The 15,257-nt window shown below is 36.8% G+C and overlaps 2 protein-coding genes across 4 annotated transcripts; one reads left to right on the plus strand and one right to left on the minus strand.

Moving 5' to 3' along the window:
• Positions 1 to 363: 363 nt before the first annotated feature.
• LOC147557168 (ATP synthase protein I-like protein) lies at positions 364 to 5,362 on the plus strand. The gene is made up of 10 exons (XM_086658160.1): positions 364 to 980; positions 1,279 to 1,328; positions 1,428 to 1,524; positions 1,622 to 1,717; positions 1,970 to 2,050; positions 2,158 to 2,249; positions 2,534 to 2,626; positions 3,630 to 3,698; positions 4,850 to 5,062; positions 5,142 to 5,362. Exons 1-9 carry the CDS (start codon positions 663 to 665, stop codon positions 4,995 to 4,997), a joined length of 1,044 nt encoding a protein of 347 aa, XP_086514286.1. The 5' UTR covers positions 364 to 662; the 3' UTR covers positions 4,998 to 5,062; positions 5,142 to 5,362.
• An 803-nt stretch (positions 5,363 to 6,165) lies between these two features.
• LOC147557169 (phosphoenolpyruvate carboxylase, housekeeping isozyme-like) lies at positions 6,166 to 12,799 on the minus strand. Of its 3 annotated transcripts, none has more exons than XM_086658159.1 (11): positions 12,381 to 12,799; positions 11,934 to 12,132; positions 11,123 to 11,514; positions 10,823 to 10,907; positions 10,094 to 10,316; positions 9,685 to 9,788; positions 9,467 to 9,554; positions 9,112 to 9,266; positions 7,813 to 8,811; positions 7,170 to 7,556; positions 6,166 to 6,708 (listed from the first exon to the last, which is right to left on the minus strand). In XM_086658159.1, exons 2-11 carry the CDS (start codon positions 12,096 to 12,098, stop codon positions 6,397 to 6,399), a joined length of 2,910 nt encoding a protein of 969 aa, XP_086514285.1. In that variant the 5' UTR covers positions 12,099 to 12,132; positions 12,381 to 12,799; the 3' UTR covers positions 6,166 to 6,396. The 3 variants fall into 3 exon arrangements, with proteins under 3 accessions (XP_086514285.1, XP_086514284.1, XP_086514283.1); XM_086658158.1 differs by having other exon boundaries at positions 12,286 to 12,778; XM_086658157.1 differs by lacking the exon at positions 12,381 to 12,799 and having other exon boundaries at positions 11,934 to 12,282.
• Between the last annotated feature and the right edge of the window lie 2,458 nt (positions 12,800 to 15,257).

Here is a 15,257-nt window from a genome sequence, read left to right on the forward strand (position 1 = left end):
TACAAAAAAAAAAAGGTTAATTCCGTTTTGGCTCCCAATTTGTGACCAACTCACCACTTTGGTCCCCACAAGTGTCCGACAGTTCGATTTGGCCCCCCGTACTTCCTATTTGACCTCCAAACTTTTTCTAACCTCCCAATTCTATCCTCATGTCATTTTTGTTATTTAATTTCTGTATTTCTCTTTGTCTACTCCACCTCAACAATTTCCACCTCACCTTCTTCCACATAAAAAGGTCGTTGGCCAACAACTTTTTCCGCAAAAAAAGAGAAAGAGAAGATGGAGAGCCAAAAGGGTGAGTTGGTCACAAATTTAAGGCAAAAACAGAATTAATCCAAAAATATAAGTGAGTAAAGTCCTGCCACTTTAAATTTTGGCGGACCACATAACCAAGGAGGCAGAGAGACCTTGGAAAAGTTATGCAGGGCAAACGGACCACGAGTTGGTCAGGGCACACGGGAATTAACGTTCAATTGCACCATCACTCAGATCGAACGGTCAATAGATCATCAAAAGCACAAGCTCATGTGCATCACAAATCCTACCAAAGATATTTTCCCCAAGTTCTTAAATTTCCTTATCAAAATCCAGAAGTCTAATTCACCAAAATCAAAAACCCAGATTAAAAATCTCCTCTTACCCATTTCCATTGTTAACTAACAATGGCAATTTTGAGTTACATATCAGTAACCTCAGCTATAAACACTATCTCTACAGACTCATCATCAACTCCTCCGTTGGACCCTAGACAAACTCGTATAATTCTCCCAAAGAAAAAGCCTCAAAAATGGTCTACTGGTGTTGGTCTTGGTGATTATGGTGGTCCACCTGTCACAACTGAACTTCGAAAGTATTGGGGTGGTGAAAAAGATCCCTTAGCTACTGATGATTTCATTTGGAACAAAGATTTTATGCCTCGTATGAAAAGATTGATTGATGAATCTTCTTCTTCTTCTACTACTCAACCCCCTCCATTAAAGGTACTTCATTTCTTTTTAACTTAATTTCTTTAGGTACCTTTTCTTTTGAGTCAGATCTCAAATCTGACTCGAGCCATGGATTGACTCTGGGTTAGGTTTCAGCATGGTTGTTATGTCTGGGACGTCCGAATGGTTAATTTGGGTCCGGTCGTGTCAGACGATTCAGATTCATACGATTCAGATTCAGACGAGTCAGATGATTCGGTTCAGACAATAAGAAAATTTCAAACACCACCTTAATTAGCTACCTGTTTTGGATGACATTTGGTTTACTAAGTGATGGTTTTGTTCTTTTCAGGAAAAGCCCTCAGGATTTTTGAGCATAAATAGAGCAATGAGTTTAGATAGGTCAGTTCTTGAATTTTAGAAGTTCACTTTTGAAATTGTTATATTGATCTTGTTTTAGGTTAATTGTGTTATCTATATGTTGTTTTTGTGTGGGTATAGTATGGAAATTGATTTGAGTAAAGAACTCTCCGAACCTAGTAAACATGTATTACAAATGCAAGTAGAAGCTGCAAGAAGAGGTCTTTTAGCAACTCAAGTAAGATATTTGGCTTTCAAATTTAAGATTGGAGTTAAACTGAACTATAGTTAATCTTTTGCATTTATTAATTGATTAAAGAAAATGATTTTATCAGGCGACTGCACCGACATCACCTAAATGGAGATTAGCTCCAACTCGACGTGAGCAAGATAAATGGGATAGGGCGACTAAGGCTGCCACAGGGGGTAGTGTAAGTTAGCATTGTTCTTTCAGTTTATTTTACCTACTTGATGCTTTTCTTTTACCCGTTTTACTGTGCGCCTCAAGAATGAGACCAACAAGTGATCTTCGTTGTCGTATGTGCAAGTAAATTTACTGTACTAATATCCTTGATTGAAGCTATTTTTCTTTTCTTGCGCTTAGTGTAGGAGGAAAGTCATTTTTATTTAATCTAGTGGAAGAGAATGATTTTTTTTTCATCTAATACTGATTCTAATTACAGGACCTTCTCCTTCGAGAATCGAGGAAGCCTCGGGGAGACCCAAAAGTATTGGCAGCTGAGTCAAGGGAGCAATACTTTAAGGTGTCTATGTTAGTTCTACATCTTTTCAAAAAATTTCTTTACTTTCTTTTGATGTTTTGTCTCGTAAAACCAGTAAGTTATTTAATGTACTTGTTTCCTTCTTGTAGTTGAAGAACAAGTTACAACTTCTGACTGTGGGTATAGGTGGTGTTGGTCTAGTGTCAGCTTATTTGTCATATTCCCCAGAAATTGCTGCTAGGTGGGTATTGTACAATATCAATTAAATTTTAGTTTTGGGATTAATTACTTGCTCAAATAATTGATTTACGATTGTCATCCTCCAATTAGATACGAGCATAAACTGCACTAATGGATTTTCAAAATACAATGTGAAGCGAAATATGTATATAGTTTTCGAGTAAACTGCAACAGCTTAAAGGAGATATTATCTTCTTGGAACTTATAATATATCATCAAGAGAAGTGGTATATACTTATCCCTCCCCCAAAACTTTTAATTTCTTCTTTTTCGTATTATCTTCAGCTTTGGTGCAGGGTTCATTGGTTCTTTAGTATATGTTCGTATGCTTGGCAACAGCATTGATGCTATGGCCGATGGAGCTAGAGGAGTAATCAAGTAACTATAACATTTCTCCAATCCTTCAAACTGTTTAATATCTCTAGCGCCACTAGTTGAGTAGGGTTAGATGACTTGTGTTGGCTAGACCTAATTATTTGTATTCTAATATCATCAACGTTCAACGCACTAGCTGAATTTTGATCATTATTATTTGACAAGTTTGTGAGAGATAAGCAGGAGAGAAGAACTTTATATTTTGACGAGATATTATTCTATTTAAAGACTCGTCCGTTGCTTGTATGCTATGTTCTCATAATAATTTGTTCGGCTAATGTCCAAAATAAATGTTACTTGGTGGTTCATATGTTGTTAATTCGGCCTGGCCACTTATAGGATCGGGTACTTGAAGCGAAACTATTAAGTGTCGAGGACATATTGGGGAGGTTACTGTGTAATAAATTAAAAATTCACTTAAATTTCGAGGAGCGCTAAAAATAAAATTTAAGATTCACAACAAGGTCTGAAGCTTTAGATCATCAGCTGGGTCTGCCGATCAGACTTTGTCGACTAAAGTCTGCCATTTTTTTTTTTGTGCTGGTAATTAAGGATATTTGCTACATGGGATGGTAGCTAGTTTTATGGTTATGAGAGGATTTTCTATTTTCCAATGGGTAATTCTAACGAACATTATGGAGCTCAATATTTTTTTTGAAATATCATCCGTGGCTCTTTTTCTTATTAGAAATTATCTTAAAATTCGTCTAATGCATTTCATTAACAATTTTGACCATCTAATTTTTATCCAGGATACCTATATAAGGGGAGCAGTTCGTTTCTTAAGTTCCTAGGCTGAACTTGGATTGAATCGTAGTACCTGATAAAATATTAGATAGCATTACAATGTTACATTTGTTATCTCAGCCGCCTTATATGCATTTGTTTTTATATATAACCTATGTTCTAGTATGGTACTGTCAGATTGCAATTTGTCCAAGCCTAAGCCATAACTTTTAGTCGGATATGTATTTTCAATCTTGTACTGACAAATGTCCATTCACAGAGGAGCAATTGGGCAACCAAGATTGTTGGTTCCCGTAGCGCTGGTTATGATATATAACCGCTGGAATGGGTGAGTTACTAATAAAGTGTTTTTTCTACCTGAATTTGGTTAATCTCCATCGGTAGGCCCTTCAATCACATATGTTATTTTGTTTGGATTACGCATCAGCTTTTGATGCTTTTTGTAGTCGATTTTTTTGCTTGAAATCTTGTACTGGATATGCTTTTGATTATTGTGAAATATTTTTTCCTAGTTAACCACCATTCTAGAGTTCAATACAAAATATATAAGAAATGCGAAGAAAGAAACAAAATGAGAGGGGGAGGGGGACTTGGCTACCCAGGTGGGTTCCAGAGCATCACTTGTGGTCTTTGGCACTGACCCTATACGCTCAATACCCAGATCGTACCTCAGTACACTTCACAATACGAATCCCACGGCCGTTTCATAAGTGACCGCTAGAGAGGGTTGAACCAAGCACCAAACTCATACAACTTTTAGCCAACTCCATCACATCACACACATACAGTCCATCATCAAATCACACGCACAAATATCATATTCATGGTCATCATTCACACATGGTTTAGTAGTCATTTTCATACAGACAATAGATAGGTAAATAGCTGATCATGTATAGCAATCATATCTACAATTTATATGAACTCTTGTTGCAGAACTGTAATCATCAATTTGTTCATCTATATACAACAATTATGTTCACTAGCAAGAGGCATCTAATTATGGGAGTTATAGACATTATTCATGATTCCTAGAGAGTTTATATCATCATTATGAGTATATGCACAATACACAGACTTGCTGAATTTTAGTTAACATCATGCTAATTATGGTACTGCACTTGAACATGACACAAAAACAATATTAACAGTTGCACAGTTCATCGCCCTACTCACTAGGACTACTTCTCAACCAAGAACATGAAACATAATATATTTCAAAGTGACTAAGATTCTGGTTTGTATAACTATCTTAATCTGCTTCTTTCAACTGAGTCCTAACATCGTAGTGACTAAGATTCTGGTTTGTATAACTAAGATTCTGGTTTAGTTCCTCGATCCCTTGTCAACATGTGAACCCAAGTACTTAGTTCTTCTGCGCCTTTTAAATTTTTAGTTTTCTCTGCTTCTTTTACATTATCACTATCTTAATCTCTGCTGCGCGATTTACCCATAGAAATTGGAGTTCTCTTTTTGCAGGATCCTCGTACCAGAATATGGATTGATGCACCTAGATCTTATACCGATGCTTGTTGGTTTTTTCACCTATAAGATAGCTACATTTACCCAAGCTATTGAGGAAGCCTTGAAGCCCTTGACTCTAATTGAAAAGAAGACAGAAAACTAAAACAGGTTCAATAATTTTATAAAAGTTGGCTACTTCGATAACAGCTAACAATATGCCTAGAAGAGGTATATAATCCAAATTAAAATGCTCTTGACCTTTCAATACAACATGGCAAAATCTGAAGTCTTCTTTTTTTAAATGCAGATCTTGATCCCAGAATTGTTGATGGTGACCGCTATTTCAGAGAAATATGCGCAAGAGGAATTTGCTTTCGTGATGCTTAAGTTTGTCGTAAAGAAGAATAATTACGACAAAAGGTTCCTAAATTCTGATGCTTTGTTACTCGCGTAAGAATCTTGAGTGTTCCTTGTTACTGTAAGAATAATATTTTATTAAATAATCTCAATAAAATTTGTTCTTATCAATTTGTTATATAGTTGCTTGTATTATGTAAGTGAAGGGGAAATGAATGAAAAAAATGCATATATAAGTTGAGTTAATGAAACCATGATTGTGCTCAACTGTTTTATGATTGTAATCGTCTTGTTAAAATAGAGAGAATAATCAATATCATTATCATCATTCCTCTAACCATGCACTTCCACAGATTTTTTCTTCCGATAAAGTCGATTAATCACTAATTTAACGTATAAGTTAGGCATTATTTAATAAGATTTAGCCTCAACATTAAGGTAGTGTTGTTTGTTGTTAAGTGGGGTATGAAATTTGACTTGAAGTCCGAATTGGTTTAAATCAACTCTCGCGCTGACTTGAAGTCCGAATTGGTTTGAATCAACTCTCGGGCTGTTTCTTCCGTCTAGTTCACTCGTCTGAATAGCTGAGTTTGGGTTGATTTTGGATTCATTTGATTAGAAGATTGGTGAGTCCGTTTCAGATCCTCATCTTTAACAAGCCTTAGTTGTGACAAATATAGAACCACCATTATCAATATTGTGGTCACGATCATTAATATTGTGGTCACCATCATCATATGTTTTACCAAGGGATGTGTGTCTCCAATATTCTTTCGAGTGTAATTATAGCAGAAGCCTTCTTTGTAGTTTCTTACTCTGTTTATTCAACCCTAGTTTATCTTTGATTTCTACTAAGAACTAAGTTCTCTTTATGAGATTGTTAAACATGAACTATTAAAGTTTATGATATCTTCCATAATAACTAAAACGGACGCTTTGCCAGCAAGATTATGATTTCCCAAACAATGGAACAATTGAAACTACGAAAACAAAGTTCATTTATAAACTGAATCCAATCTTATCACAGTAACATAATGCATATGAACCAGTTTCTTTATCTCACTTGTAACATTTCGAAACTATGCTTCTCTACTTAAAAATCAAACTGAGTAAATAAATATAACTAAAGACCCAAAGTTCTTGTGTAGATATTAATATAAGATAAATCTGACTTGACCATTCGATCTTATTTCAGAGACGGTCATCTAACCAGTATTCTGCATTCCGGCAGCGATACCTTTCATGGTGAGAATAAGGGTGTCTTCTAGACCGGGAGCATATTCACTTTCTGGGTTGAGCTTCACTAGTTCTGCTGCTGGCTTGTTTGACTCGAGAATGTCTTTCTCCATGATTTCCTTTGAGAGATGAGGCCTCAATTTAACATGGAAATTTGGGTCTCGGATTCGTTTCAGTGTGTAAGCTTGACAGACATTGAGGGTTGTGATGTAAGAATGACGGAGGCGAAGTCTTTGCTTCAAGTGTGGGTCCCCTTCGAGGAGATCCTTGTGGTTGGCAATCTGCAGAATCAGAAAATAAATGTATCTGCTTATAGACATTGTAAACAACTTTGAATGCTTATGAGATAACTCATTTGCTAAATCTTTATTCAGTTTGATATTTTGGATTGTCTAGTGTGCCCAATGTTTATACAGATATTTAAATTTGTGGCATCCATTTTATATTCTTGGTCACAAGTCTTCTTTTTCCAATGTGGGAGTATTCTATCACGCCCCCTAACTTGTGGTGTGTTTCGAGCCTATTATGTGTCTTTTTGTCAAGTGACCTGAAGCACTATGACCCTTGGGCCTGTTAAGATTCTTCCCATCTCTGGCACCAAATAATTCGTAGGCATCCTACCCAAAAGCAAATCGGTTACTAGTAGAGAAGTTCTAAATAATATATATTTTGGTCGCGATGTTGCGGTTTTATAACCTAATAAATGATTTCAACAAAGAGTTCAGATAAGTTCCGATTTTACCTGGAGGAGAAGGCCCTTGGTTTCTTCATAGTTGGTCCTCAGACGTTCCCCAAAGGACCAAAGGTCTTCCGGCACTAGGAGCTTATCATACAAAGCAGCAATACCCGGGTCTCCTTTTGCAAACACCATTTCAACTAGATCAATTGTGACTCTGAAGAATGGCCATTCATTGTACATCGCCTGCAGCATATGAAGATTCCTCACATCTTTCTTAATGATGTGCTTGAATGCAGCACCAAAACCAAGCCAAACTGGAAGATGAAACCTTGTCTGGGTCCACGCAAAAATCCATGGAATTGCACGGAGTGATTCAATGCCTCCACTAGGTTTTCGTTTTGATGGACGACTCCCTATGTTCATCCGTCCATACTCCAACTCTGGCGTTGCCTGGATCAAATAAAAAAAAACAATCATTCAAGTTCAAACTAGCGGTATTTGAAATATTTGTATTGGTTTTGTTTTCCTTTTGGGACATCAGTTGGTCCTTGAGGCTTTTTGGGGGTTTGTCAAACGATTCCACTCACTGGAGGTCCATGTGATTATGGGTAGTGGGACCCATTGGACTATCTACAGGGGACAAGGTTCATCAAAACCCAGTGGGCTTTTCGTAAAAAAAGTTGCTTAAACTATACAGAGCACTTACCCCACGGAAGTATTCGACAAAGCGTGGTTCTTGGAAAACAATGGACCGATATTCTTCTGTAGCAACAACGGCCATTTCGTCCATAAGTTCTCTCCACTCGGGCTTTGGTGAGATCGGGGGTCTCATCCCATGCTCAAGTGTAGCAGCAGTAAAACGCTGAAGAGTTCTGAAACATAAATGCTCCTCTCCGAAGGACTGCTCAATAACTTCACCTTGGACTGTAACTCGGAGCGACCCATGAACTGTTTCAGGAGGCTGAGACAATATAGCAAGATGTGTCGGGCCTCCTCCTCTTCCAACTGTTCCACCTCGTCCGTGAAACATGGTTAGCTTGACTCCAAATTCCTTAGCTACTTTTATAAGCTCTTCTTGAGCTTTATATAACTGCCAAGCTGCAGAAAAACGACCAGCATCTTTTCCCGAATCTGAGTAACCAATCATAACTTCTTGTTTCCCGTCAATCCTATTTCTGTACCAATCTATCGAGAAAAGACGAACCAAAGCAGCAGGGGCTGCCTCTAGATCGGCAAGCTTCTCGAACAATGGTACAACCCTTAAGGGATTTTTCACGTGGCATTCACGTTGTAGGAGCTCAACTGCAAGAACATCAGAGGCTGCAGTGGCCATTGAGATGACATAAGCTCCGAAGTTATCTGAGGGTAGTTCTGCTAAGACATGGAAAGTGTCCAAAACATCAGCTACTTCTTCATTTTTAGGAAGATCAGGACCAAATAATGGGCGCTTTCCACTGAGTTCAGATAATAGCCATTCTTGTCTTCGTTCTTCAGACCATTCACGATAAGATCCAATTCCCAGGTGAGTTGTGATGGCGTCTAGGACATCAGTGTGCCTGTCCGATTCTTGCCTTATATCGACCCTCACAAGAGACAGGCCAAAGGTAGAAACTTGACGCAAGAAATCAAGAAGGCTTCCATCAGCTATTGGTCTATCACCACATGCACAAAGTGATCGGTAACACAGCTCAAGAGGCTCCAAGAACTGTAGAATATAATTGCAAGGGACATCAGTTAACAATTAATTGGCTAATAACAAGTAGTCAATGACCATCAAAACCATAAATTAGTATTGCATGTTGCATCGGAAAAAGAAGTTAGCTGGTGCTTGTATTTTTGTATAAATTATGTCAAATACCTTAATTTCATATACTCCACTAAAGCGAAAGAAATTGCTTTTGTAAACATACTTTGGTCATAAGATAGGCTAGTGGGTTCTAAGAAACATAAGACTGAAATTATATTTATTCTCGAAGGACACATGAAGTTAGGAAGATGAATATACCTGTTCAATGTTAGTATATGTTGCCTCCTCAGGAATGTCAGAGATCGTGTTTGTTAACAAATGGCGAGAACGCTCACGTGTTTGATATAGCTTATCCCTCACTTCACCAAGAATAACACGGTAAGGTTCATTTGGAGGAACTTGTTTCCAGAACTCTGCACACATAAGAAGTTCAGACTGTCAATCTGTTCTCCAGAACAGAGAACTCTCGAAAACAAAGCAATCTACTAGAAACATAGAGGAAATGAAGTAGATAACATTTTTGTAAATGGATATAGAAATTCGAACTCCCAACAGAAATTTCCATTTAAAAATTAAAGTTAAGGAATTAAGTAAACCACCATGACATAATTACCTATGTAGTGTTTTGCATCCCTACGTTGGGTCCGGTGTAATTCATCAGCACGAGCACGAAGCTCATCAGTGCAACGCCACATAGACAACTGTAGAAAAAAAGCGAGTTGAAATTAGAAAAGAAATATGTAATTTGGAACTAAACGTAGTAGACAAGATTTTCTTATTTGGAGAAACGAAAGACGAAATAGGGTAATAGGGATGGTAACTTCTTGCTACCTCAAACATAAGCTCCTCAATCTGAGAATAATACAAGTTAGCTGCCATCAACCTAGCCAATAAGCATACATCTCTTGTAACCTCAGGAGTAACCCTTGGATTTCCTACAACCCAAAATCAGCAAAATGGTAAGGTAGTTCATTTTGAAAATTGAAATACAAAGTTAAGAACAACTCATCCCTCACATGTTGGGGTTTGAGCAATGTGGTTCTAACATCAAAATTATATTATTCACTATAAACTAATTGGATGCATAAGATGGCGAATATAGAGTTTCTACCCATTCGAAGCAATATAGTGTGATGTAGTCTTTTTAAGATGATAGTCGATGTAACTCCACAAGTTAAAAGAATTTATTGGTAATATATATATAAATTATTATAAATCGATGTAATATAAGTTCTTGTACCATCACGATCTCCACCCATCCAAGAAGAGAATTGAATTAGGGGGGTACTATAAGGAACTCGCTCGTTTATGCCATTGTTCTTCAAAGCTGTGTCAAGGCGTCGTAGAAATTTTGGAACTCCTTTCCAGATAGTCTCATGGAAATAGCTCATTCCTGCTCTCATCTCATCTTGTGGAGTTGGAGGAGTTCTACGGATTTCATCTGTACGAAAAGCAGCTTGAATCTGCATAGTGAGAAAAGAGGATTATCATCGGAATAAGGATGAAAGGAACACATTGAAGTGAAAATAGAGATCAGAATGGAAACCCAGTAAATTAGTGGGAAATCAGAGAACTATTTCTTACTATATTAATCACAATGTCATTTTGTGGAGATAAAACTTGATGAAAATCTCATGTTTTTAGTGAAAATCCTTAGGCGGTGAAATATTTTCCACCATCATAGTATAAGGATCATATAGGCTACTTATCCTCATGTCAAAATATTTTCGAATTCTGTGAACCCAAAAATCGAAATGAAAGTTCATGTTTCCATACATTAGAACATCAAAGCTCCGAAGTGGGGTTAGTTCAAGCTCTACATATTCATATAAACAAAATTACAAAAACACGTACATCAGACTTTTTGAGTCGACCATCGTAAGATGAAAAAACACATAAATGAATAATCAAATTAAACACGTGAAAGCAATGTGAAGTCTCAAACCATTCTTCCCAACTAGATATTTACCTCTCTCTGAAGAGCCTCATCAAGCTCTTGCTTGTCATCAGGAGTAATATCCTTGGCATACAACTGGGTCAAACAATTACGGATTCTGTGCAAGAGAGAAACAATACAATTAGTAAAGAAAAATGGCTTCAACAACATAAACATTCACTTTCTAAATGTTTAACTGTTTAGCAATAGAATCATAACACATCCATTCACATGAATGAACGACAAAAAGTTCGTGACATTAAAAACTTGATGAAATGAAATGTAGGGCACATAATCCAAGTAACACTTGAACTAGAGGAAGAGGAAATCAACCTTCCATGCTTCTGAAGCAAAGATCTACGAACAGATTGAGTAGGATGTGCAGTAAAAACCAGATCTATAGTCTGGTTCTTCAAGGCATCAAAAACCTCTTCAGGAGATTTCTTCATCTCAACCACAAGTCTCTTAATGGTCTCTTCGATATCTGATTCAGTTGTTGCAGAGTTCTCATCAGCAAAAACCCCCTTCTTGAGCTTGTTCCTTCGACGATGTGCAATCTGAACTTCCTCGGCCAAGTTGGCTAAGTTAAGCATGTGAGAGAAGGATTTTGCAACAACAATAGAATCACCAGGATCCAAACTCGTCAAAACACTTCCGAGTTCTTCAAGTTTTCGAGGATCACGTTTACCCTCGTACTCAGCTGAAAGCTCATAGCACTCTTGAACCTAAATGACATTAGACATAATACCAAGAACTAAGTTAGTTGATCATCAACAACACAAAAACTATCACTTGAAAGGGCTCCTATAATCCTATTTCTTCTACAAAATAAAATAAGACCATCGAATTGAAATGGATTTTAAGTGCTTAACCAACTCATATTTTGGGACTGATGATTTGATACAATAAACACCAACAGTTCTTTAATTTCTTTTTTGGACTTAAAATCATCCAGAAAATCAACTAGAATCTCAAATTAGACCATAATATCAAAGTGAAAAAACTCTAATCAGTAATTAGTCACAAACTAATCAAAATAATCAGATCTGAAACGCTGATGTCATGAATTAATGATCCTCAATTGGGAAGAAACTAAGCCTAATAATCATGTTCTTATTCTTCTGATTCAGTAAAATAAACTTACAGTTTCCTTGATATCATCACCATGTAAGTCTTGTAAGATATCAAGAAATCGATCCAAAAGCAATGCATCATATTCAACAAGTTTATCATCTTCAGAAACCAATCCAGGAACTAAAAGTCTTAACTGAGCGTCTATAGACGCCATTTTCTCCAAGTTCCGAGCCATCACTCTCTCTCGCTCTCTCTAGAATTCAAAAAGCCTGCAAATAGAAGTTGAAATTTTTTAGCAAAATCATAATTAATAAAAACCCATGAAGGAAATCAAGGAATTAAAACCCATGTAAGTAAAGCTGGGCAATCGAATCAAAATCAAACAACTAAATCACAAAAAAAAAGATAGCAGAAAAGCTAACCAAGTAAGAAAGTGAGAGTGAAAAATTGTACACGAAGAGACTGATTTCTGGGTCCCAGAGAAATTTGGATATATGGGTTTTGCTGTAATGTTTACCTGATGATCTTTGTGTTTGGAGTAAGATAGATCAGAACCGAAAAACACAGATGAGATTAAAAAAGAGTTATGGTCCCCTATTTATAGAGAGAGAAAGAAAGCAAAGACACTATGTACAACACTTTTTTTTTTTTTTCAATTTCAATCCCTTGATTGAAGTCTTTCTCTCTCTCTAGAGAATATACCTAATAGATAACTTTTTGATACTTTTCTACTAGAATTTGTTAAGAAACTTTTGATTCCCACAAAAAAGGAAAAAAATTCATAAAACAATAAAAGTGAATGAAAAAAATCATATTTTCTTCCTTATAAAAGAATATTTCTTTCTTTAATTCACTCTAACAATCTAAAATTTTTGGTGATATTTCTCAAAGAAATGAATTGACATTGTCATGTCTAGGAAATGTTTACACAAAAGCAAAAAATTTAAGAGGGGTGATTCAATACCTTTAGGCCATGTTTGGCGGACGGGAATGGAATGTGATTCCCGGGAATCACATTCCCGTAACACGATTCCCGGGAATCAGATTATTCAGTTTGATGTTTGGTTTGGCCAGGAATAGGAATTCGATTCCTGATAGATTCCTAACTTGGTGTTTGGTTCGTGTAGGAATCGGAATATAATTTTTTGTAAAATTCCTATTATATCCTTAAACTACATAAATAAAACGTCAATTTTATTATGTACTTTAATCAGTATTATTTATTCAAAATTGCAGATATGAAATAGTAACATGACACACCAATTAAATAGTATCTAAAATGCCAACAACCTTTGGTTGGAGTCGTAAAAGGTATAATCTTCCACTTCGGAGGGCAAAGGTTCGAGGGACGCTGACCATTTAAAAAAAATTATTTAAAATAAATAAAGGTCATGGCTAAATTTTTTTCTTTTTAAACATTATGAAATCGATTGTAATGAAAAAAGAAAAAGAGAAGAGAGAAAAAACTAGAGAGGGAGAAAAAGTTACATTTGAGCGAGAGAAAGTATTGCTATGGTGGTGGCTAACCATAGGTTTTTAATTTTTTTAGTTGTGATATTGTGTGGAGGACGATTTTAATAATAGTCATTCTAATATTTTATTAAGGATAATTTGGTCTATAAATATTAAAACAAAGCATTCCCGGGAATGGGAATCACAAACCCACCCCCCTCCCTGGGTTTGCTATTACCCCATTTTGAGGGAATTCTATTCCCCCGGGAATAGGATTCCCACTGCATTCCCGCGAGCCAAACAATATCAGGATTGTGATTCACAGGAATCACATTCCATTCCCACGCGATTCCCGCGCGCCAAACATGGCCTTAGATCTTCACACGATCAAAAGTAACTAGTTAGTTTCTCTTTTACGAAAGGAGTCCCTAAGGTGTCGTTTAGCAACAAAAAAAATAAGAACTTTTATTTGTAGTATAAATACTTTTGTTTTAGAAAAATTAAATATTGTCAAAAATATATTTGACAAAATTGTTACTTAGAAGTAAGAAAGTCAAAATGTTCGTTTGGTAGTCCAATTTACTTTTCTATTTTTTTCTCATTAGATATTTGATTTTAATTGAATTTCTTTTATGATTTCCATGACTACTCTTGTGTAAGAAGTGGTGGTTATATTGGTGGTGGTGGCGGTGCCTTGAAGGTATGATTATGGGGGTTTGTGGTGGTGGATGTATGATGGTGGCGATGATGGTAGAGGTATGACGGTGGCGGTGGTGGAGGTATCGGGATGGTGGTGGTGGGTATGGGATAGCCGTGACGGAGGTATGATGGTGGTGGTGATGGACAGTGGCGGATCTAAAAAATTTTCTTTGAGGGGGTACTTTTAGTTATGCTAAGTTTTAAATCGTCTAGAATTTTTGGTGTGACGTAGATTCCTATATATAATCTTTACATTCTAAGCCAACTCAACTACTATTGACTTAAAAGCTATGTTGGTTGTAACCAATATAATAAATAGACTTATACACATTCGAGTTATAAAATAAAGTTAAGAAACCAAAGAGGGCATACTCATTTTAGAAAAATAGTCAGAAAATTTGACATGAGAATGGTACGAAGAAAAAAAAGAAGGCATGAGAATGGTACGAAGAAAAAAAACTCTTACCACATTTACGAGAATCAACAACGAATTTAGAAAAAAAATGACTAAAAGATGAGTTAATCTGTAAATAGGGCGTCAAAATGGAATAATAAAGGGCTAATAGGATAGTTAATTGAAAACTAGGGTGCATAGAGGAACTTACCCACAAAAAAACTAAAAGTGTAGCTATGGGATTCGAACCTCTGCCCTCGTATAGGAACTCCTTACACTCAAACAACCCGGCAACTCTTGTTTTTGTTGAGTTTGTGGTGTTTTACCTATTTTATACAGTGTTACCTCCATTTTGAAAAGTCACTATTTTAGACCCGTGGAGCACGTGACCTCATGAGTCCCAACGTGGGTCCACCCCTAGTGATGGAAGTATGGTGGTGGTGGAAGAAAGGTGGTCGTGGTGGTGATTGTGGTGTGGTAGTTGAGATGTGGAGGTGGTGATGTGGTGGTTGAGTTACGGAGGTGGTGGTGGAGGTATGACGGCAGTGGTGGATAAGATATGTGAGTGGTAGTGATGGAGGTATGACTTTTGGAGGTGGGTAAGGTATGGGGGTGGTAGTAATGGGGGTATGGTGGTGGCGGTATAGTGGTATAGTGGTGGTGGTGGTGGTGATGGATAAGGTACGTCGGCGGTAGTGATGGAGGTATGGCGATGGAGGTATGATGGTTTTGAAGGTATGGAGATGCTGGTAGTTGAGGTGTGGTGCTAGTGTATGATGGTAGTGGTAGTGATGGAGGTATGGTGATGGTAATAATGAAGGAGGAAGTATGAAGGTGGTGGTGTAGGTG

Source organism: Eschscholzia californica, unplaced genomic scaffold, assembly GCF_041429995.1.
Source record: "Eschscholzia californica isolate CP2 unplaced genomic scaffold, dmEscCali1.0.p SCAF_2, whole genome shotgun sequence".
In the NCBI taxonomy this organism is placed as follows: Eukaryota; Viridiplantae; Streptophyta; class Magnoliopsida; order Ranunculales; family Papaveraceae; genus Eschscholzia; species Eschscholzia californica.

What these genes read in the sequence shown, in the direction of transcription:
- LOC147557168 (XM_086658160.1), top strand. Translation starts at nt 663, where the DNA reads ATGGCAATTTTGAGTTACATATCAGTAACCTCAGCTATAAACACTATC. An exon ending in AGAGCAATGAGTTTAGATAG is followed by an intron (nt 1,329 to 1,427) that starts GTCAGTTCTTGA and finishes GTGTGGGTATAG; the next exon opens with TATGGAAATTGATTTGAGTA. An exon ending in GAGGTCTTTTAGCAACTCAA is followed by an intron (nt 1,525 to 1,621) that starts GTAAGATATTTG and finishes TGATTTTATCAG; the next exon opens with GCGACTGCACCGACATCACC.
- LOC147557169 (XM_086658159.1), bottom strand. Translation starts at nt 12,098, where the DNA reads ATGGCTCGGAACTTGGAGAAAATGGCGTCTATAGACGCTCAGTTAAGA. An exon ending in TTGTCGAATACTTCCGTGGG is followed by an intron (nt 7,557 to 7,812) that starts GTAAGTGCTCTG and finishes TATTTGATCCAG; the next exon opens with GCAACGCCAGAGTTGGAGTA. An exon ending in CCAAGGGCCTTCTCCTCCAG is followed by an intron (nt 6,709 to 7,169) that starts GTAAAATCGGAA and finishes CTGATTCTGCAG; the next exon opens with ATTGCCAACCACAAGGATCT.